Source organism: Oncorhynchus mykiss, chromosome 9, assembly GCF_057628025.1.
Source record: "Oncorhynchus mykiss isolate SJ-2025 chromosome 9, ASM5762802v1, whole genome shotgun sequence".
Classification (NCBI taxonomy): Eukaryota; Metazoa; Chordata; class Actinopteri; order Salmoniformes; family Salmonidae; genus Oncorhynchus; species Oncorhynchus mykiss.
This window is the reverse complement of record NC_143030.1, coordinates 19,374,090-19,393,983: the sequence shown is the minus strand read 5'-3', so window position 1 is coordinate 19,393,983 and position 19,894 is coordinate 19,374,090. Positions and strand designations below refer to the sequence as shown.

At 42.3% G+C, this 19,894-nt stretch overlaps 1 protein-coding gene across 1 annotated transcript in view; it reads right to left on the bottom strand.

The window, feature by feature from the left end:
* Positions 1–8,846: 8,846 nt before the first annotated feature.
* The window catches only part of LOC110531617 (cytosolic phospholipase A2 gamma), a 33,458-nt gene continuing 22,410 nt past the window's right edge, over positions 8,847–19,894 (bottom strand). Inside the window, exons 8-13 of the mRNA XM_090185687.1 lie at positions 16,871–17,053; positions 16,621–16,788; positions 14,660–14,746; positions 12,952–13,103; positions 12,031–12,205; positions 8,847–9,417 (exon numbers count right to left, since the gene is read on the bottom strand). Of these exons, the coding sequence (XP_090041813.1) occupies positions 9,233–9,417; positions 12,031–12,205; positions 12,952–13,103; positions 14,660–14,746; positions 16,621–16,788; positions 16,871–17,053 (950 nt within the window). The 3' untranslated portion in view covers positions 8,847–9,232. The remainder of the gene's footprint in view (positions 9,418–12,030; positions 12,206–12,951; positions 13,104–14,659; positions 14,747–16,620; positions 16,789–16,870; positions 17,054–19,894) is intronic.

The following is a 19,894-nucleotide window of genomic DNA, read 5'->3' as shown; positions in this document are numbered from 1 at the left end:
ATCCCACTCAGTCATAATAATAGTAGTAACACTGATCCCACTCATTCATAATAATAGTAGTAACTCTGATCCCACTCAGTCATAATAATAGTAGTAACTCAGTCATAATAATAGTAGTAACTCTGACCCCACTCAGTCATAATAATAGTAGTACCTCTGATCCCACTCAGTCATAATAATAGTAGTAACTCTGACCCCACTCAGTCATAATAATAGTAGTACCTCTGATCCCACTCAGTCATAATAATAGCAGTAACTCTGATCCCACTCAGTCATAATAATAGTAGTAACTCTGATCCCACTCAGTCATAATAATAGTAGTATCTCTGATCCCACTCAGTCATAATAATAGTAGTAACTCTGATCCCACTCAGTCATAATAATAGTAGTAACTCAGTCATAATAATAGTAGTAACTCTGATCCCACTCAGTCATAATAATAGTAGGAACGCTGATCCCACTCAGTCATAATAATTGTAGTAACTCTGATCCCACTCAGTAATAATAATAGTAGTAACTCTGATCCCACTCAGTCATAATAATAGTAGTAACTCTGATCCCACTCAGTAATAATAATAGTAGTAACTCTGATCCCACTCAGTCATAACAAAAGTAGTAAGTCTGATCCCACACAGTAATAATAATAGTAGTACCTCTGATCCCACTTTTTTTCTCAAGGCTGACGGGATGACACGTGTCCTACTAATATCATTACACTCGTAACAACTTAAGTACTACGAAACTTAAACCTCACAGCAAAGTTAAAAAAATACATTTATTTTTTGGTTGACCAAATTCTGCATTCTCATTGACATCCACACAAAAACTCATCTTTTGATTTGATGAAACAGTGAAAAACGCCACCTGCTGGAGGGAGACAGATTTTCTGCAGTGTTCCTCTTCTTCTCTGCTATGAACCAGAAACAAGGAGCCAGTGAGACGTCTCACTTCCTCTTCCATCTCTGATTTAACTCCAGGATTGTAACGTGAACGTGTTATGGTTCTGTGATCTATATATGGATCGCAGTGTAATTCAAAACCATCCTCGACCCCGCTATCAGGTCAGCTGTGGCTAAACTTTAAACCGATATAGTAGTTTAGAAACAAAACCAACGCGTGTGCAACTATGAGGGGTTGGCTTAGATTGTTGATAACATGTAAACTATGTTTATTGAAAACATAAATACATTTGCACAATCAGCACTTCTCTCAAATAAATTGTTACAGTTGTTGGTTAGCTAGCTAGCGAATTTGAGCCATATTGGTATAGCCACCGGTAGCTGTTTGGGTGTGGGGATACCGCTAATACAGGAGAAGTAAAGGCAAGGTGCACTATTTTGGTGGGGGAAAGAATAATTCCTGGGCTGTAGACGGTGGTACTGTAAAGGCCACCGCGTTCAATGAATTAGCAAGTCGGTAACGTCAGCGTGTCCTAGTTCCGGTTAGTATGTGAACATTTGAAGGAGGCATAAAGTAGCTGAAACCAGTCACTTACGATTCCCCACATGGCAGTTTCTTGTCATTGTTGGTAGCTAGCTATCTGGCCAAGCATCGGTATCGTGACGTTTTCAGCTAACCCATATATGGAGTGGCCAAGTGTGTGAACAATCATTTTAAAAGGTTCATGGTTATCCTTTGCTGTCCACAAGTATTGGTTCTCATAAAAATAAATAGGTCTAGATGTTATTTTATAAGAACCATAGATTTGTCCTCGTGTCCTATGAGAATAAAAAGCACTGGATTGTAATGACGGGCGTGAACCCTCAACCTTCTGGCCCGTAGCCCCGTGGAAATAGACTGTGCCACAAAGGCATGCTCAAGTGGAAGAGTCAATATCCTTACTTATACACCAGGCTCGCTACAGTATTGACTATGAGTAAGAATAGGATAAGATTCTGTAACAGTAGCTTAGTCACTGCAGCCTAAAGTAAATATATATATTTACATATATATATACATTAGCCTACTCCTTTCTATACAGAAATAAATACAATCATTAAAAAAAACATCACCAGAGAGTAAGACTCAGACACAGTGTTACGGCTTCTAGGGATAGTGGGTGGAGGAGTCAGGCGCAGAGAGCAGGTTAGTTCCGAACATGGATCTTTATTCCAAAGACAGTGACAACGGACATGCCAAACACAAGGGCTCATGAAATAATCCGTCCAAACAAACAGGACTAAAACTGTCCGGAAAAATAGAGACCACAAAATAATCCAACACCATAAACAGAGAACAAGCCCGCACAATAGCCCGCGGGCCTAGTGCCCTTAAACAGCCTACAAACAAAACTAAACTCAAAACAGGTGTAACCAATTAGACCAAACTAACAGAAACAAAATAAAGGGAATCGATGGCAGCTAGTAGGCCGCCGATGACGACCGCCGAGTGCCCTGCCCGAACAGGAAGAGGCACCATCTTCGGCGGGATTCGTGACACACAGAGGATCATTAGCTTCTTTTAAAGCTGTGGATTGTTCCAAATCACAAGCATGTAGGTCTATATGCCTAGCTGGGAAGCCCGCAATTTGGGCGGAGCACTTGGCAATAAGCCCAGCTGATTACTGAGAAACGGCTGTCAGTGAAAAGAAATGCATCTTAAATACGTGTAAAGATAATGTTTTTTGAGTATTTTGAAATGTTGAGAGAAGAAGGGGAAGAAGAGAAGAAGGGGAGGGGTGTGTGGCAAAGATAGGCCATTGGCGGTCTCTCTCCAGAATGCACTCAGCTCTCTAGAATGATGCGCTGAGCTGTCTCCCGCTAATTCTTGTGCATTCAATGTTTTATTGTGATAATTGTTTAACTTTTGATAGTTTTTTTTTATACATTTTCCGTTGGAAATGTCCCCAGTAGTACATTTACATGTATAGAAGTAGGCTGAACACGTATAGAAGTAGGCTGAGCACGTATAGAAGTAGGCTGAACACGTATAGAAGTAGGCTGAACACATATAGAAGTACACTGAGCACATATAGAAGTAGACTGAACACATATAGAAGTAGACTGAACACATATAGAAGTAGACTGAACACATATAGAAGTAGACTGAGCATGTATAGAAGTAGGCTGAACACGTATAGAAGTAGACTGAACACATATAGAAGTAGACTGAACACATATAGAAGTAGACTGAACACATATAGAAGTAGACTGAGCATGTATAGAAGTAGGCTGAACACGTATAGAAGTAGGCTGAACACATATAGAAGTAGACTGAACACATATAGAAGTAGACTTAACACATATAGAAGTAGACTGAGCATGTATAGAAGTAGACTGAACACATATAGAAGTAGACTGAACACATATAGAAGTAGACTGAACACATATAGAAGTAGACTGAACACATATAGAAGTAGACTGAACACATATAGAAGTAGACTGAACACATATAGAAGTAGGCTGAACACGTATAGAAGTAGGCTGAACACATATAGAAGTAGACTGAACACATATAGAAGTAGACTTAACACATATAGAAGTAGACTGAGCATGTATAGAAGTAGACTGAACACATATAGAAGTAGACTGAACACATATAGAAGTAGACTGAACACATATAGAAGTAGACTGAACACATATAGAAGTAGACTGAGCATGTATAGAAGTAGACTGAGCATGTATAGAAGTAGACTGAGCACGTATAGAAGTAGACTGAACACATATAGAAGTAGACTGAACACATATAGAAGTAGACTGAACACGTATAGAAGAAGAGTTAGCACGTTTATAAGTAGACTAACTGGCCTGCTGCTTGCAAATGTAGGAAACTGTCCATTTTGGGATGGATGTCTGATTTCTGATTGTCTTAATTCACCTCCACAAATCAGCTGAGCTTCTCAGTAATTGTTTTCTTCACCTCACACAGTAAGTCAACTAAGTCTGTTTTTTTATTCATTGTAATTAATTATAGTTCCTCACAGTATTTGACAAATCTTTCCAACACTCCCCCTAGATAATTACCAGGCCAAAATATCATGCTCTGAGGATCCCATATATCCAGTGGACATTATGTGACAGTTTAGACTTTAGTCCGTCCCCTACCCCGACCCGGGCGCGAACCAGGGATGCTCTGCACACATCAACAGTCACCCTCGAAGCATCGTTACCCATCGGTCCACAAAAGCCACTGCCCTTGCAGAGCAAGGGGAACCACTACTTCAAGGTCTCAGAGCAATTGACGTCACCGATTGAAACACTATTAGAGTGCACCACCGCTAACTAGCTAGCGATTTCACATCGGTTACAATTACATAAAACACCTGAACACATTTCCCTTTGCAAAATCAGCTGTCTCTGTCTCAAGCTCACTGGCACGGGAAACTCTGAGGCAAGTTCTGTACTGACAGCTTCAGGCTGGACCTTCATAAATGCAGTCATTCTGCCGGTCCCAGTTGATTGAGTTGATAGTCTACACTGTTGCACTTCACTAGTGTTAGCTCAAGTCAAGACAGATAGAAATAGCTCAAGTCAAGACTGATAGAAATAGCTCAAGTCAAGACTGATAGAAAGAGCTCAAGTCAAGACAGATAGCAATAGCTCAAGTCAAGACAGATAGAAAGAGCTCAAGTCAAGACAGATAGAAATAGCTCAAGTCAAGACAGATAGAAATAGCTCAAGTCAAGACAGACAGAAAGAGCTCAAGTCAAGACAGGTAGAAAGGGAGGCAGACAGGCAGAGCAGAGACATGAATGTGATTGATAGAACCTGCATTTTCATCAGGATATTTTCTGTTTTATTTGTTGGTTTACTGCAGGCTATTTTTAATTAGTTGACAATTATAGGCCTTTTGCTACATTGGCCTTGGCTATCTCTTAGTTCCATGCGCTCATTTCTTTAGCTGTCAATGGCTCACGGTGAATCAACGTGTCCATATGGCAGAGGCTGGTGCTCTGCCATCAGTGGAGTTTTAACTCTAGGATTTGTATCATTTGAATTCTTAATTCTTTAATTATTAACCACGTGACAATCATTTTGAGAAACGAAAACGTTATTATTGAAATTAAACTGTTCCACGAAATTTCACTAATGAAAATAACTGTCAAACAGATTGGTAAAAATGGTAGGATAAATTGTAAGCTTTCCCAAACTTGAAACTCACGCGCTGCCTAGGAATAGACAGTTGTGAACAGAGTGCACATTTCTTTCTACTGCATAATTACAATGGATATGTGTGTGAGAGAGATAGCGAGAGGGGTGTTGTCACTAAGATTGTGCCTATTAAAACTGAGCACATATGGACAGCTATGCAGTCCATCACAGAGAAAAGCATTCACCTAAATCCAGCACCAGTGGGTGGAAAGCACCACTCACTGTGTTGCCTGTTAGACTGGGGCTGGTGGGCTAGTGGAACTACACATATGTGTTTGACATGGAAAGGAGCAGGCCTGCGAGATGAAGGTGAAAGAATGCCATGTTCCCTATTTCATTTAGTTCCCATTTCCTTTTCGACAAGTTTAGAATTGTAAACAAATAAAAAAAGTGGAAAACTATTGCAAGCACCACTCCAGATCACAAGATATCCACTACAAAGGGGAGAGAAGAGAGGCGAGCGGGACAGAGAGGGAGATAGAGAGACCCAACTTAACTCAAACTAAATTCTAAACAGCAAGAGCATGTCCGACTCCAAACCCCCACAACTGAATAGATAGGATCATGAGCAAAACATGTCAATGTATATCATTAATGCAACAGAAAATAGTTTATCATCGTTTTTTATTGTAACACAAATTATTTCAGATTTAACATCTGACCAGTAGGTGGTGCTGTTGGCCCTATGAGACTCCCAATCACTGCCGGTTGTGATACAGCCTGAATGCATAACAAAAATATGTAATGTACATACACATACGTCTGTCAAGTAAACCACAAACAGCTAATAAATATTCAACGTAGTAGACAACCAATTATAGTGACACATCGCACGCTCACAAATCCACACAAATCACTGTATTTGCTATAATCCTCTCCTGAATGTGATCCACGATGTCATCCCTACCTTGCGCCACAGGGTGGCAGTATTGCTATGCGTAAAATCACTGCGCCACCAGTCAGTCATACAAACAGAGGTATTCAGAGGGGTGGGGGAAACACCATCCACAATGCAGGTCAGTGGGTAGGACAGGGTTTCCCAAAAGGACAGTGAGGAGATGCCCCATGTAGGATACATTTTTATGCCTCTGTCTGCAATCTGTTCATTTTCTTATGGACTACATTTGGCTAAACTGCATAGGCCTTTTGGAGCATGAAAAACAATGTTTTAATTCCCGTGAAACTAGGCCAAATCAATATCTCATCTAGCCGGTTTAAAGGGGCAATGTAAGTAACTGAAATGTTGCTGAATTTTCTATAATGGAGATTACTTTTATTGTAGTCCTCTACATATATTATTTATGGACAATCAGTCACCCCTGTAAAACCTACGGTCATGCAACATAATACAAAGACAAATGAAATTCAACAAGAACCAAAGCAATTCTTAGACCTGTTTAATTTATAGGAAATGCAACAATTTAGCATCACAACAAGCCCCCACACACAGGCTTATGAGGATTTATGAAGCAAATGATCTACCCAATAATTACAATATCAATAGAATTTAATACAAACATTCACAATCATAGAAACCTGAGTAGAGAGTGGGTCTTTACCTCTCCTGTAAAGTGAGAACCACACACCCCCACACTCTCTGTTGTAGGGTAGGTAGAGAAGTAACCTTTTGGGGCATGTAGAGACAGGAAAGAGTGAGAGCAGTGGGTGGGAGGTCTTAAAGCTGCTAATTGACTGTGTTTGTGTCTCCAGTTTCTCTATTGCCCAATGTCCCTGATTATCAACAATCCACATACAGGATAGATAATGTAAATAGAAGCTGTAGTAGGGGATGCCTGTTCTACTCATTGTAATTCTGTGAATAGAACACTGTAGTTGTCTCATTACAAATGTTGAGTTTAAGATCCATAGAGTGCAGTTGGGCTCTTTCACAGTTTCAGGTTTGATGTGTATAGCAATCAGGGTAATATGATGAGCAATCAGGGTAATCAGGGTAATATGATGAGCAATCAGGGTAATCAGGGTAATATGATGAGCAATCAGGGTAATCAGGGTAATATGATGAGCAATCAGGGTAATCAGGGTAATATGATATTGGTCTCTCGCTCGCACGCACACACTCACATACACACCCAGGCACATGAATGCACATGCACACATGCACACATACAGACATACATACACACTAGAATAATAATCCTCAAGGGCCCCAATCTTTTGATTTCTCTTTTTATCTTTAAGCCATTTAGACTATAATGGATGGAGGGCAACTCATCCCATCTCATTATATTGAGGAGTCTTTTCATTGTACTTCAATATCAAACACATTTCTAAATACACCCCACTGAATAGACTGCCTTATATGGTATTATTACAGTAATATGACCCTATACTTTCTGTATAATGTTCACAATAATTGAGCAATTATTGTCATTATCTTCTATTGAGAGGATGAGAGCACACATACTTCATTATGATCTGCTTTCCTGACAATTTATTGTACAATAATGACTGACCCTAGTGCCCTGTCTCTCCTCCAGGATATACCACTAACCACTGTGTCCCCTCTAGTGACTGACCCTAGTGCCCTGTCTCTCCTCCAGGATGTTCCACTAACCACCGTGTCCCCTCTAGTGACTGGCCCTAGTGCCCTGTCTCTCCTCCAGAGGGTTCCACTAACCACTGTGTCCCCTCTAGTGACTGGCCCTAGTGCCCTGTCTCTCCTCCAGGGGGTTCCACTAACCACTGTGTCCCCTCTAGTGACTGGCCCTAGTGCCCTGTCTCTCCTCCAGGGGGTTCCACTAACCACCGTGTCCCCTCTAGGGACTAACCCTAGTGCCCTGTCTCTCCTCCATGATATACCACTAACCACCATGTCCCCTCTAGTGACTGACCCTAGTGCCCTGTCTCTCCTCCAGGGGGTTCCACTAACCACCGTGTCCCCTCTAGTGGGGTATCAGCAGTAGTCGGTTTCCTGCAAAAACCAATTGGAGTCCCCAACCTAACGGACCCGTACAGCCAAACAGAAACGAGGGGAAGTGAGTGTGATCATTAGTACCTGCAGGAGGTCCGTAATGAGGTGTGTGTGTGTCCACAGTATGCTGCTGTACTGGTGGAGGAAATGAGACGTGAGATGCAGGCTATACTCCAATGTGCAGTGTATGTAGTAGGCCTATCCACCTATATGTAGCCCTACCAGTATAGGCCTATACATATGCAGGCCCATACACCTACATATAGGCCTATAGACCTACATGCATATTCACATTTAGTTATGCGTTCATAGTCTAAAAGGTCAACAAGTCATTAGTCTATCACCCTCAAACTCAACTCTGGACCTCGAAGCCAGTGCATTTGTTTTCATTGTTCACCTCTAATCAGGAACTGATTTAGACCTGGGACACCAGGTGGGTGCAATTAATTATCAGTTAGAACAGAAAACCAGCAGGGTCCGGACCTCGTAGGGTAAGAGTTGAAAACCCCTAGTCTGAGAACAAGAATAGTCTTTGTGTCCGAAGCATATAGACCTGGGCTCTCCGACTCTGTTCCTTAAGTGCTACCCTCCTGTAGGTTTTCACTCCAATCCCAGGAACAAGGTCTGGAGCAAAAACCTACAGGAGGGAGGCTCTCCAGGAACAGTATCAAAAGGATAAACAATTTCATATTCCTTATATTAAGCAACCCAGACGGCACCATTTTATTTTTCACAGATAGCCAGGGGCACACGCCAACACTCAGACATCAAACAATGGATGTGTTTAGTGAGTCCTAATCAAAAAGATGTCTCAAAAAGCTTAGTTAATTTTGTATATTATTTTTATTATTTTCACTGCATTAGGGATAACATACACAGACACTGCAACTTTCTCCAGTGTGTAGGTACAAATCCTTTTGATTCAAGACAGCATTTGTAGGGAACACAGGTGAGCAACCGATGCACAGCAGGTGCTTCTAATCAGTCTGCCAGATCAGAGGCAGTAGGGAGGAACAATAATGTCCTCTTGATAAGTGCATGAATTAGACTTTTTCTGTTCTGCTAAGCATTCAAAATGTAACAAGCCAATTTCGGCAGTCAGAGAAAATGTATGGAGTAAAAAGTATATTATCTTCTTTAGTAATGTTGTTAAGTAAAAGTTGTCAAGTATTAATAGTAAAGTACAGATACTTTCCACCACTGATAAAAACTATTGAGCCACTGACATGCGCTTCTTTCTGCGTTGGATGGCCATAATGATCTGTCCCAGGATCCTGTCTCTGTTGTTCCTCATGTTGGCCTGGGCCTTCTCCAGGAGGTGGTCGAGCTTAAGCGCACTGTAGGGCATTTGGAACGTTTGGTACATCTCCCTCTCCTTCTCAATCTCGTCCATGTCTAGGAAGAGAACAGAACAATGTACATGTCTTACATCAGCTGGCTTGTGCTCAGATGGGAGGGGTGGACATATTTGAGGTGTGTCTTTAAGAAAATGTTCAGCAATGTAATAAAGTCATGACCTTTCAAAAAAGTTATATTTTGTTAGCTACGCTATAAAAACCGAATAGCATATAATTATAGCACTATGTAACAGGTATGTCAGCTACCCACTGTAATGTTAGTTGGCTACTAATACATCAAACATCCAGTATATTTACTAACTGCCCAATGTTTATTGACTTGATTATTCACGTCATTCAAAAGCTTAGCTAAGTGGTATAGTTTTGCAGGTGTGTTCGTAAATTCACTCTGGCTATCTACTCCGATTTCTGAGCACTCTCATCTGACAATGCCGGAGCACAGAATAAATACATTTACAAACGCCCAACACCCATTGTATGTAGCCGGTGTCAGTAAACGTTGGCAAAGAAGCTTAATTAAAGTGTTCTGAGAGCGAAACGCTCTGAATTTACGAACGGACGAGCTGACAACTCCCTGACACTACCGATTGAATTTACAAACAAACCCAAAGTCTAGCTAGTAATTTGTTATGCTAACAAGCTAGCAAGCGGTTGCATAGCAACAGCATCAACTTCTGGTCGACATGCGAAGCGATAGTACACTCAACTGAAAGGATCCCGTTAGTTTTATACTGTAAACTAATAGTATATACACATGTTAAGTATGTAGTATACAGTATGTTAGTATGGGTATTCGAACACAGCTTCTGTGTTTTTATACTTTTCAGGTCACTTCGTAAGTGGCTGAATCTCACCGGAAAAATCATCTGAGGGAGGGAAACAGCGCCCCTCTGTGTCAGTATGTGTAGCTCATGCATCTGATGCTGCCTGGACCCAAAGAGTATAACATGTTGCAGCAGTAGCATTTGATTGAGTGATGCCAGCAAGCATTTTGGACTTCCCTTTATCATTGTTTTAAATAATTATCCTATCAGCATTGAGCTGATCTCAACTGTGGGTTATCCTAGTGCAGCAAAACACACCCCAAGGGAGGCCAGTTTGGAATTACACCAATCAAATCCTTTCCTAAGCAAAACTTCATTTTCAGAAAAACTGCTTGTGTTGATGTCCTGCAGTAGCTTGCTTGCTAAATCGTCCCTTTCCTAAACCATGGATGGAGATGGGGTTTTGACTTAATTCTCTCTACAGGCCAAGGATTATGATGCCGATTCTGATGTCACCATAAATGAATATGTTGTGCCACTGGCTTGACATGATTGAGGTTCAATAGACTTGTTTCTGTGTTTACAAACATTCCCACACGAGGGCGAGGTGTGCAACCTGGTGTCAGAACAAGGGGGAGTTCTTATAGAACAACAGCAAGAAAAGCCTCTACATGTTGCTTATGAATGCATTTCACACTACTTTTGGATTATAATTGGATTTTAAAGTTTGTATGAATGTCCTGCTATTTCAATGATTGTTAGCATTCTAGATAACTGCTGTATCGAAAATAGTTATTTTTCAAAGATCACAACCAAATATAATCCTAGCGACTGTTCAAGCAAGAATCAAAACATCATTGTAAGCGTATGAGAACCTCAAAAAGTTGTTTTGTTTAGAAGTAATAAAAACAAATCTATGCTGTTTAATGGGTGAAGATGGCGATGGGCTACGCAATGCCGCCAAGAGTCACGCGCATCTGTAGGGTCTATATGTAGTCTAGTAGTCTCATGTCAACTAGCTAGCTAATTTAGCTGGGTCATGGTTGCCCATGCAAGGAAGTTAGGCAAGCAAGAATTTTAGCTCGGTAGCCTATGACAACAAAAACTAAAAGCCATAGACCGTTTTGTCTACATGAAAGAGAGGAGGATGGCATTGGTGTTCAACTAGTCTACATATAGGGTGAGTCAACATTTTCCATTTTACTTGTTCACACAGACACACACAGAAATTATTACCATGGACAGCCATGTGATATTTAGCAACATTGGACTAAATTGTTTTTGGTATCTTTAAGTTTGTTTAGATTTACCATTGTGTTTTGTGTGATCCCCAGGAAGAGTAGCTGTATCAAATGGTGTTCTGATTGTCACACCCTGACCATAGTTTGCTTTGTATGTTACTATGTTTTGTTTGGTCAGGGTGTGATCTGAGTGGGCATTCTATGTTGGATGTCTAGTTTGTCTGTTTCTGTGTTTGGCCTGATATGGTTCTCAATCAGAGGCAGGTGTTAGTCGTTGTCTCTGATTGGGAACCATATTTAGGTAGCCTGTTTTGTCATTGTGGGTCGTGGGTGATTGTCTGTGTTATGTTGCACATTAGCACATCGTTTATATAGCAGTCACGTTCTTCTTATCGTTTTTGTTTCTTATCGAAGTGTTCTTCATTAAATAAAGAAGAATGTGTTCTAACCACTCTGATCTTTGGTCCACTCCATAAGACGATCGTGACACTGATTAAAAAAAATACTAAATACTAATGCCATCAAAACGCAGATATACAGGAAAAAGACATGACACAGAGAAAAACTAAGTCAGAATAGGGCGTAGTCAGAGAGACAAGGATAATAGACAGAGAGACACTGACTACTATGATGACTACCACAGACCTTTGCAGTTCTGCAGGTTGAACAGGGGCATGTGCATGACGGTGGGCTCTTCAGGGTGTCGCCCCTCAAACACGTAGCAGTCCTGCAGATGGTCTTTCTCCTCCCTCACAATCTCCTTCACTGGGGGAAAGGGAAGCTTCAGCTCATCCGCGTACTGTTTGGCACTAAACACCGTCTGTCAGGAGCAGGACCAGTAGTATGGTTATGTCAATGTCCTTCTCCAAACCAGCCCTTATTCCCTAATTCCAAGGCACTACTTCCTTCTCACTAGGCCCTACTCCCTAGGCCAGGAGTGTCACTCAGTCCAGGGAGGGCCGAGTGGCTGCAGGTTTTTGGTTTTTCAATGAAGACCTAGACAACCAGGTGAGGGGACTTCCTTACTAATTAGTGACCATTCATCAATCTAGTACAAGGGTGGAGCGAAAACCCACAGACACTCCCTCCACGGAATGAGTTTGACACGTGCCCTAGTCACTACTCCCTAGAGAGTGAGCAAAAGAGAGAGAGAGTCACTACTACCTAGAGCACACGAGAGAGGGATGAGAGAGAGAGTCACTACTACCTAGAGAGCACACAAGAGAGGGAGAGAGAGAGAGGGTCACTACTACCTAGAGAGTGAGCGAAAGAGAGAGAGAGTCACTACTACCTAGAGAGCACACGAGAGAGGGATGAGAGAGAGAGTCACTACTACCTAGAGAGCACACAAGAGAGGGAGAGAGAGAGAGAGGGTCACTACTACCTAGAGAGCACACTAGAGGGGGGAGAGAGAGAGGGTCACTACTACCTAGAGAGCACACAAGAGAGAGAGAGTCACATCTACCTAAAGAGCACACTAGAGGGGGGAGAGAGAGAGGGTCACTACTACCTAGGCACTTCATATTCTTCTGAAAGGCTTGAATAGGAATAAATGTGTGTGTTTGCCTCAAATGGGTCTTCGCTAAAGTCCAAGGAGATGATGAGGTCGACCTTCCTCGAAGTGCGCAGGACGGGGGGGTAGGGAGAGTTGATCTTTAACGCAGCGTCTACCAGGTGAATCTTCTCTTTGGATGCCATGCTCTCCGGAACTCTAGTATCTGGGGAGATGGAGAGCGAAAGGAGGGGTAGAGAGTGAGGGGGCGTAGATCGAGACAGGGGGGTAGAGGTAAAGCGAGACAGGGGGGGTAGAGAGCGAGCGAGACAGGGGGGGTAGAGAGCGAGCGAGACAGGGGGGTAGAGGTAGAGCGAGACAGGGGGGTAGAGGTAGAGCGAGACAGGGGGGTAGAGGTAGAGCGAGACAGGGGGGTAGAGGTAGAGCGAGACAGGGGGGTAGAGGTAGAGCGAGACAGGGGGGTAGAGGTAGAGCGAGACAGGGGGGTAGAGGTAGAGCGAGACAGGGTGGTAGAGGTAGAGCGAGACAGGGGGGTATAGAGAGAGAGCGAGACAGGGGGGGTAGAGAGAGAGCGAGACAGGGGGGGTAGAGAGAGAGCGAGACAGGGGGGGTAGAGAGAGAGCGAGACAGGGGGGTAGAGAGCGAGCGAGACAGGGGGGTAGAGAGAGAGCGAGACAGGGGGGTAGAGAGAGAGCGAGACAGGGGGGTAGAGAGAGAGCGAGCGAGTGGGTAGAAAGAGAGCGAGCGAGTGGGTAGAGAGAGCGAGCGAGCGGGGGAAGGTAGAGAGCGCGAGCGAGCGGGGGAAGGTAGAGAGCGCGAGCGAGCGGGGGAAGGTAGAGAGGGCGAGCGAGCGGGGGAAGGTAGAGAGCGCGAGCGAGCGGGGGAAGGTAGAGGGCGAATGAGGGAGTGGAGGAAGGTAGAGAGCGAGCGGGAGAAGGTAGAGGGGGAGGGTAGAGAAAGAGAGCGAGCGGGGAGGGTAGAGAAAGAGAGCGAGCGGGGGGGTTTGAGGGAGCGGGGGAGGGTAGAGAAAGAGAGCGAGCGAGCAGGTGATAGAGAGAGCGAGCGGGGTGGTAGAGAGAGCGAGCGGAGGGGTAGAGAGCGGGGGAGGGGAGGGGGAGAGAGAGCAAGAGGGGGAGGGGGAGAGAGAGCAAGAGGGGGAGAGGGTAGAAAGAGCGAGCGGGAGAGGGTAGAAAGAGCGAGCGTGTGAGGGTAGAGAAAGAGAGCGAGCGAGCAGGTGATAGAGAGCGAGTGGATAGAGCGAGCGGGGGGATAGAAAGAGCGAGCGGGGGGATAGAGAGAGCGAGCGGGGGGATAGAGAGAGAGCGGGGGTATAGAGAGCGAGCGGGGGGATAGAGAGAGCGAGCGGGGGGATAGAGAGAGCGAGCGGGGGGATAGAGAGAGAGAGCGGGGGGATAGAAAGAGCGAGCGGGGGGATAGAGAGAGAGCGGGGGGATAGAGAGTGAGCGGGGGGATAGAAAGAGCGGGCGGGGGGATAGAGAGAGCGAGCGGGGGGATAGAGAGAGCGAGCGGGGGGATAGAGAGAGCGAGCGGGGGGATAGAAAGAGCGAGCGGGGGGATAGAGAGAGCGAGCGGGGGGATAGAAAGAGCGAGCGGGGGGATAGAGAGAGAGCGGGGGAGGGGTAGAAAGAGAGCACGAGAAGAGAGAACCAAGAAAGTTGACATTTTGGAGGGAAACATAAGATCCTGATGACTGATACTAGTTATGCTATCATGTTAGGAAGAGCTCTGATGTTATTGTACCTTTGATCTTGAAGAGGAAGTTGGATGTGGTTCCCCATGGTGCTTTCGGCGGAAGTAAAATGATCAGTATAATCCAAAAGATTAAATCTGGGGGAGACACCAATTTCAATTATTCTTAACTGGTAAAAAATCATCTCAGTTCTCCCTTTCTGGAGAGGACAAGAGAATAAACATTTCTCATGTCATTATGATGAGAGAGTTTGGGAACGTGACAGTACAACACGGTCTCATAGCAAAACGTGCATGCTGTAACGATAGTACAAGTTAGAGCTCAACTATGTAGTACAGTTAGCAGTATTAGGTGTTAATTGTGAGTGGTTAAGATAAGGGTTAGGTTAGGGTTAGGTTAAGCATTAACTTCGACAGGTTAGGTTTAGGCATTAAAAGTAAACTCTCCCTAAAAAACAACTTCTCATTTAGAAAACAGCGTGGCATTGATATGAGCCAGAAACATTTATTTGACTGTATTAAACAAAAACATAGTTTTGTACCTGAGAATGTCACTACGTAAATGAAGGTCGATTTATTTCAATCCTGCCCACAGCTGGCAGCAATCAAGTAATCATCAATTCGGAGTGCAGATGCAGTGACCAAATAGTAATGGCAGTGGTAAATGTGGTTTGATTTTGGATATTCCTATAGGGCTAGTTAGAGACCATCGGTCAATTACACAATGTACAATCTCCAAATTTCAATGACTTTAAAACCTCAAACCAACTATAAATTGTAGAAATTCAATTTAAACATATAAAGCATTTGTTGAGAACTGAAAGGTGTGTAATTGCGTCTTTTAAATTGATTGACTGTCCCTAAGTAGCCCCAGCTGTCCAAAGTCAAATCTATTTTGCCACGGTCACACACCACAATAATTGGAGAAGTAATTTAATAACTCTTCCCATCTGCGATCAGACACCCACATCAATTCACATCCCGAAACCAACTCACTTTTGAATCCAGTCGTGGCAACTAGCATCTCTTAATGAACCAACTCTAAAACTAGGCCAAATCAGGAAGTTCAGCCACCCTTTAACTTGGAGTGGTTAGGATTAGTGATGGGGAAACTAAGCTTCCTTAAGCATTGAGGCTTTCCAGCAAAATGTGTTGAGAATAGGTTTATTACTCTGAGCTTCCTTATCCATTCACAATGCACATTAGTGAACACATCTGCTGGTCAGCAAAAAATAGCAAGGTGTGATTATCAGAGGGGTTTTTCTCCACAGATTTTAGCAAAGCTCTGTGGCACAGCAGTAAATCATTGGCTTCAAATAGGTTCACTGTAATGGATGGAACGGATTGAGAAATCGTACCAAACACGTGTTTGATATGTGTTTGATATCGTTCATGATGCCATTCCCAAGCATTACAATAAGCAGTCCTCTGATTTCTCCCTCCACCAGCCTCCCCTATTGGAGCTGTACTAGATACAGATGTCCACTGTTTATAACTACCTAGTACCATATACCCTCTTACACTAAGACCATATTACCACATAACCATACTGCATTTTACATCCAGGTCCCCAAACCTTCTGTAAAAAACTCAGCTCCAAGGCATCAGGTCAGTGAACTAACATGGTCTTGAGTCATGAAGGCAAAGTCAGGTAATAGAAGTGGTACTGTGGAAGTTAGTGTTACCTGTGCAGATGTAGGGTCTAATGCCTCTAAGTATAAAAGTACTACATAGTGCTACCTACCTATAAAGGGTTCTTCAGTTGTTTCTGTGGGAGAACCCTTTGATAACCCGTTTGGGTTTCATGTGGAACCCTTTTTGGTTCCACGTAGAGCCTTTTCCAGAGAAGGTTATACATGGAACTTAATGGGGTTCAACAGTACATGAAACCCATAAAGGTTCTTCAAAGTGCTCTCCCACACGGACAGCAAAATAACCTTTTTATATCTCAGAGTGCAGGCTGTAGTTCAACGGGCTAACCTGGTGTTGGAGTAATATAATGCCTTTGTTACCGATGCAGTTGCAGCGCTGGTCCTTCCAGTCTTTTGCCCAGCTGTCTGAGGAGAGGATGAGCTCCAGACTGACTGTCTCTATGAACTTCTTTCTCTCCACCAGGCTGGTTCTCTTCCAGCTCTCAGGGTCCATGTTCCACAGCATCTCACCCTTACTGCTCACAAGACCTAGAGTCATTATACACATTATCACTGGGGTCATGATTATGGTGTCTTTGTGCAATAGTGTGTGTATACGTGTGTGTCTCACCTTCCAGTAGTTGTCCCAGTGTGGTGATGACTTCCCTTGTCTTCAGTGGATCTGGGTCCTCAGCGTACTTGATCAGCTCAGACACACACCTCACCACTCGGGAGGACACACACTCACACACCTTTACCTTCCCGCTTCTCTCAACCATATTCATGTTCTCTTTCAACATCATGCTCTCGTGTCCTGCAGAACAGAACAGGTTGGTCACGTGTAGCAGAGGTGATTTGGAAACACAACCTCCTCTCATGATAAGTAGCCCTGGTAGAGACATGTAAAACTCACTATTCTATTCCAGCCATTACAATGAGCTTGACGTCCTACAGCTACTCCCACCAGCCTCCTCTGGTCCATTTATCTCCCCACACAGACAGTCCCCAACACAGTAAGCCGTTTTTTTAACCATCCGACTGCCTGTGTGTGGGGAGATAAATGGACCGGAGGAGGCTGGTGGGAGGAGCTATAACAGGACGGGCTCATTGTATTGGCTGGAATGGAGTAGGGGGAACGGAATCAAATGTATTGTCTACTACTGTCCTGTAGTTTATTGTCTAGTAGTGTCCTGTAGTTTATTGTCCAACATTGGCCTGTAGTGTATTGTCTACTATTGTCCAGTAGTTTAGTGTCTACTATTATCCTGTATTTTAATTGTCTAGTATTGTCCTGTAGTTTATTGTCCTGTAGTTTATTGTCTGGTATTGTCCTGTAGTTTGTCTACTATTGTCCTGTAGTTTATTGTCTAGTATTGTCCTGTAGTTTATTGTCTAGTATTGTCCTGTAGTTTATTGTCCACTATTGTCCAGTAGTTTGTCTACTATTGTCCTGTAGTTTATTGTCAAGTATTGTCCTGTAGTTTATTGTCTAGTATTGTCCTGTAGTTTATTGTCTAGTATTGTCCTCTAGTTTATTGTCTAGTATTGTCCTGTAGTTTATTGTCTAGTATTGTCCTGTAGTTTGTCTACTATTGTCCTGTAGTTTATTGTCTAGTATTGTCCTGTAGTTTGTCTACTATTGTCCTGTAGTTTATTGTCTAGTATTGTCCTGTAGTTTATTGTCTAGTATTGTCCTGCAGTTTATTGTCTACTATCGTTCTGTATTTTAATTGTCTCGCATTGTCCTGTAGTTTATTGTCTAGTATTGTCCTGTAGTTTGTCTACTATTGTCCTGTAGTTTATTGTCTAGTAATGTCCTGTAGTTTATTGTCTAGTATTGTCCTGTAGTTAATTGTATAGTATTGTCCTGTAGTTTGTCTACTATTGTCCTGTAGTTTATTGTCTAGTAATGTCCTGTAGTTTATTGTCTACTATTGTTCTGTATTTTAATTGTCTCGCATTGTCCTGTAGTTTATTGTCTAGTAATGTCCTGTAGTATGTCTACTATTGTCCTGTAGTTTATTGTCTAGTAATGTCCTGTAGTTTATTGTCTACTATTGTTCTGTATTTTAATTGTCTCGCATTGTCCTGTAGTTTATTGTCTACTATTGTCCTGTAGTATGTCTACTATTGTCCTGTAGTTTATTGTCTAGTAATGTCCTGTAGTTTATTGTCTAGTATTGTCCTGTAGTTAATTGTATAGTATTGTCCTGTAGTTTGTCTACTATTGTCCTGTAGTTTATTGTCTAGTATTGTCCTGCAGTTTATTGTCTACTATTGTTCTGTATTTTAATTGTCTCGCATTGTCCTGTAGTTTATTGTCTAGTATTGTCCGGTAGTTTGTCTACTATTGTCCTGTAGTTTATTGTCTAGTAATGTCCTGTAGTTTACTGTCTAGTATTGTCCTGTGGTTTATTGTCTAGTATTGTCCTGTAGTTTGTCTACTATTGTGCTGTAGTTTATTGTCTAGTAATGTCCTGTAGTTTACTGTCTAGTATTGTCCTGTAGTTTATTGTCTAGTATTGTCCTGTAGTTTGTCTACTATTGTCCTGTAGTTTGTCTACTATTGTTCTGTAGGTTACTGTCTAGTATTGTCCTGTAGTTTATTGTCTACTATTGTCCTGTAGTTTATTGTCTAGTAATTTCCTGTAGTTTACTGTCTAGTATTGTCCTGTAGTTTATTGTCTACTATTGTCCTGTAGTTTGTCTACTATTGTTCTGTAGGTTACTGTCTAGTATTGTCCTGTAGTTTATTGCCTACTATTGTCCTGTAGTTTATTGTCTAGTAATGTCCTGTAGTTTACTGTCTAGTATTGTCCTGTAGTTTATTGTCTAGTAATGTCCTGTAGTTTACTGTCTAGTATTGTCCTGTAGTTTATTGTCTAGTATTGTTTTGGAGTATTGTCTACTATTGTCCTGTAGTTTGTCTACTATTGTTCTGTAGGTTACTGTCTAGTATTGTCCTGTAGTTTATTGTCTAGTATTGTCCTGTAGTTTATTGTCTAGTATTGTCCTGTAGTTTACTGTCTAGTATTGTCCTGTAGTTTATTGTCTAGTATTGTCCTGTAGTTTATTGTCTACTAATGTCCTGTAGTTCATTGTCTACTATTGTCCTGTAGTTTATTGTCTAGTAATGTCCTGTAGTTTACTGTCTAGTATTGTCCTGTAGTTTATTGTCTAGTAATGTCCTGTAGTTTACTGTCTAGTATTGTCCTGTAGTTTATTGTCTAGTAATGTCCTGTAGTTTATTGTCTAGTAATGTCCTGTAGTTTACTGTCTAGTATTGTCCTGTAGTTTATTGTCTAGTAATGTCCTGTAGTTTACTGTCTAGTATTGTCCTGTAGTTTATTGTCTAGTAATGTCCTGTAGTTTACTGTCTAGTATTGTCCTGTAGTTTATTGTCTAGTAATGTCCTGTAGTTTATTGTCTAGTATTGTCCTGTAGTTTATTGTCTAGTATTGTCCTGTAGTTTATTGTCTAGTAATGTCCTGTAGTTTATTGTCTAGTATTGTCCTGTAGTTTATTGTCTAGTATTGTCCTGTAGTTTACTGTCTAGTATTTTCCTGTAGTTTACTGTCTAGTATTGTCCTGTAGTTTATTGTCTAGTAATGTCCTGTAGTTTATTGTCTAGTATTGTCCTGTAGTTTATTGTCTA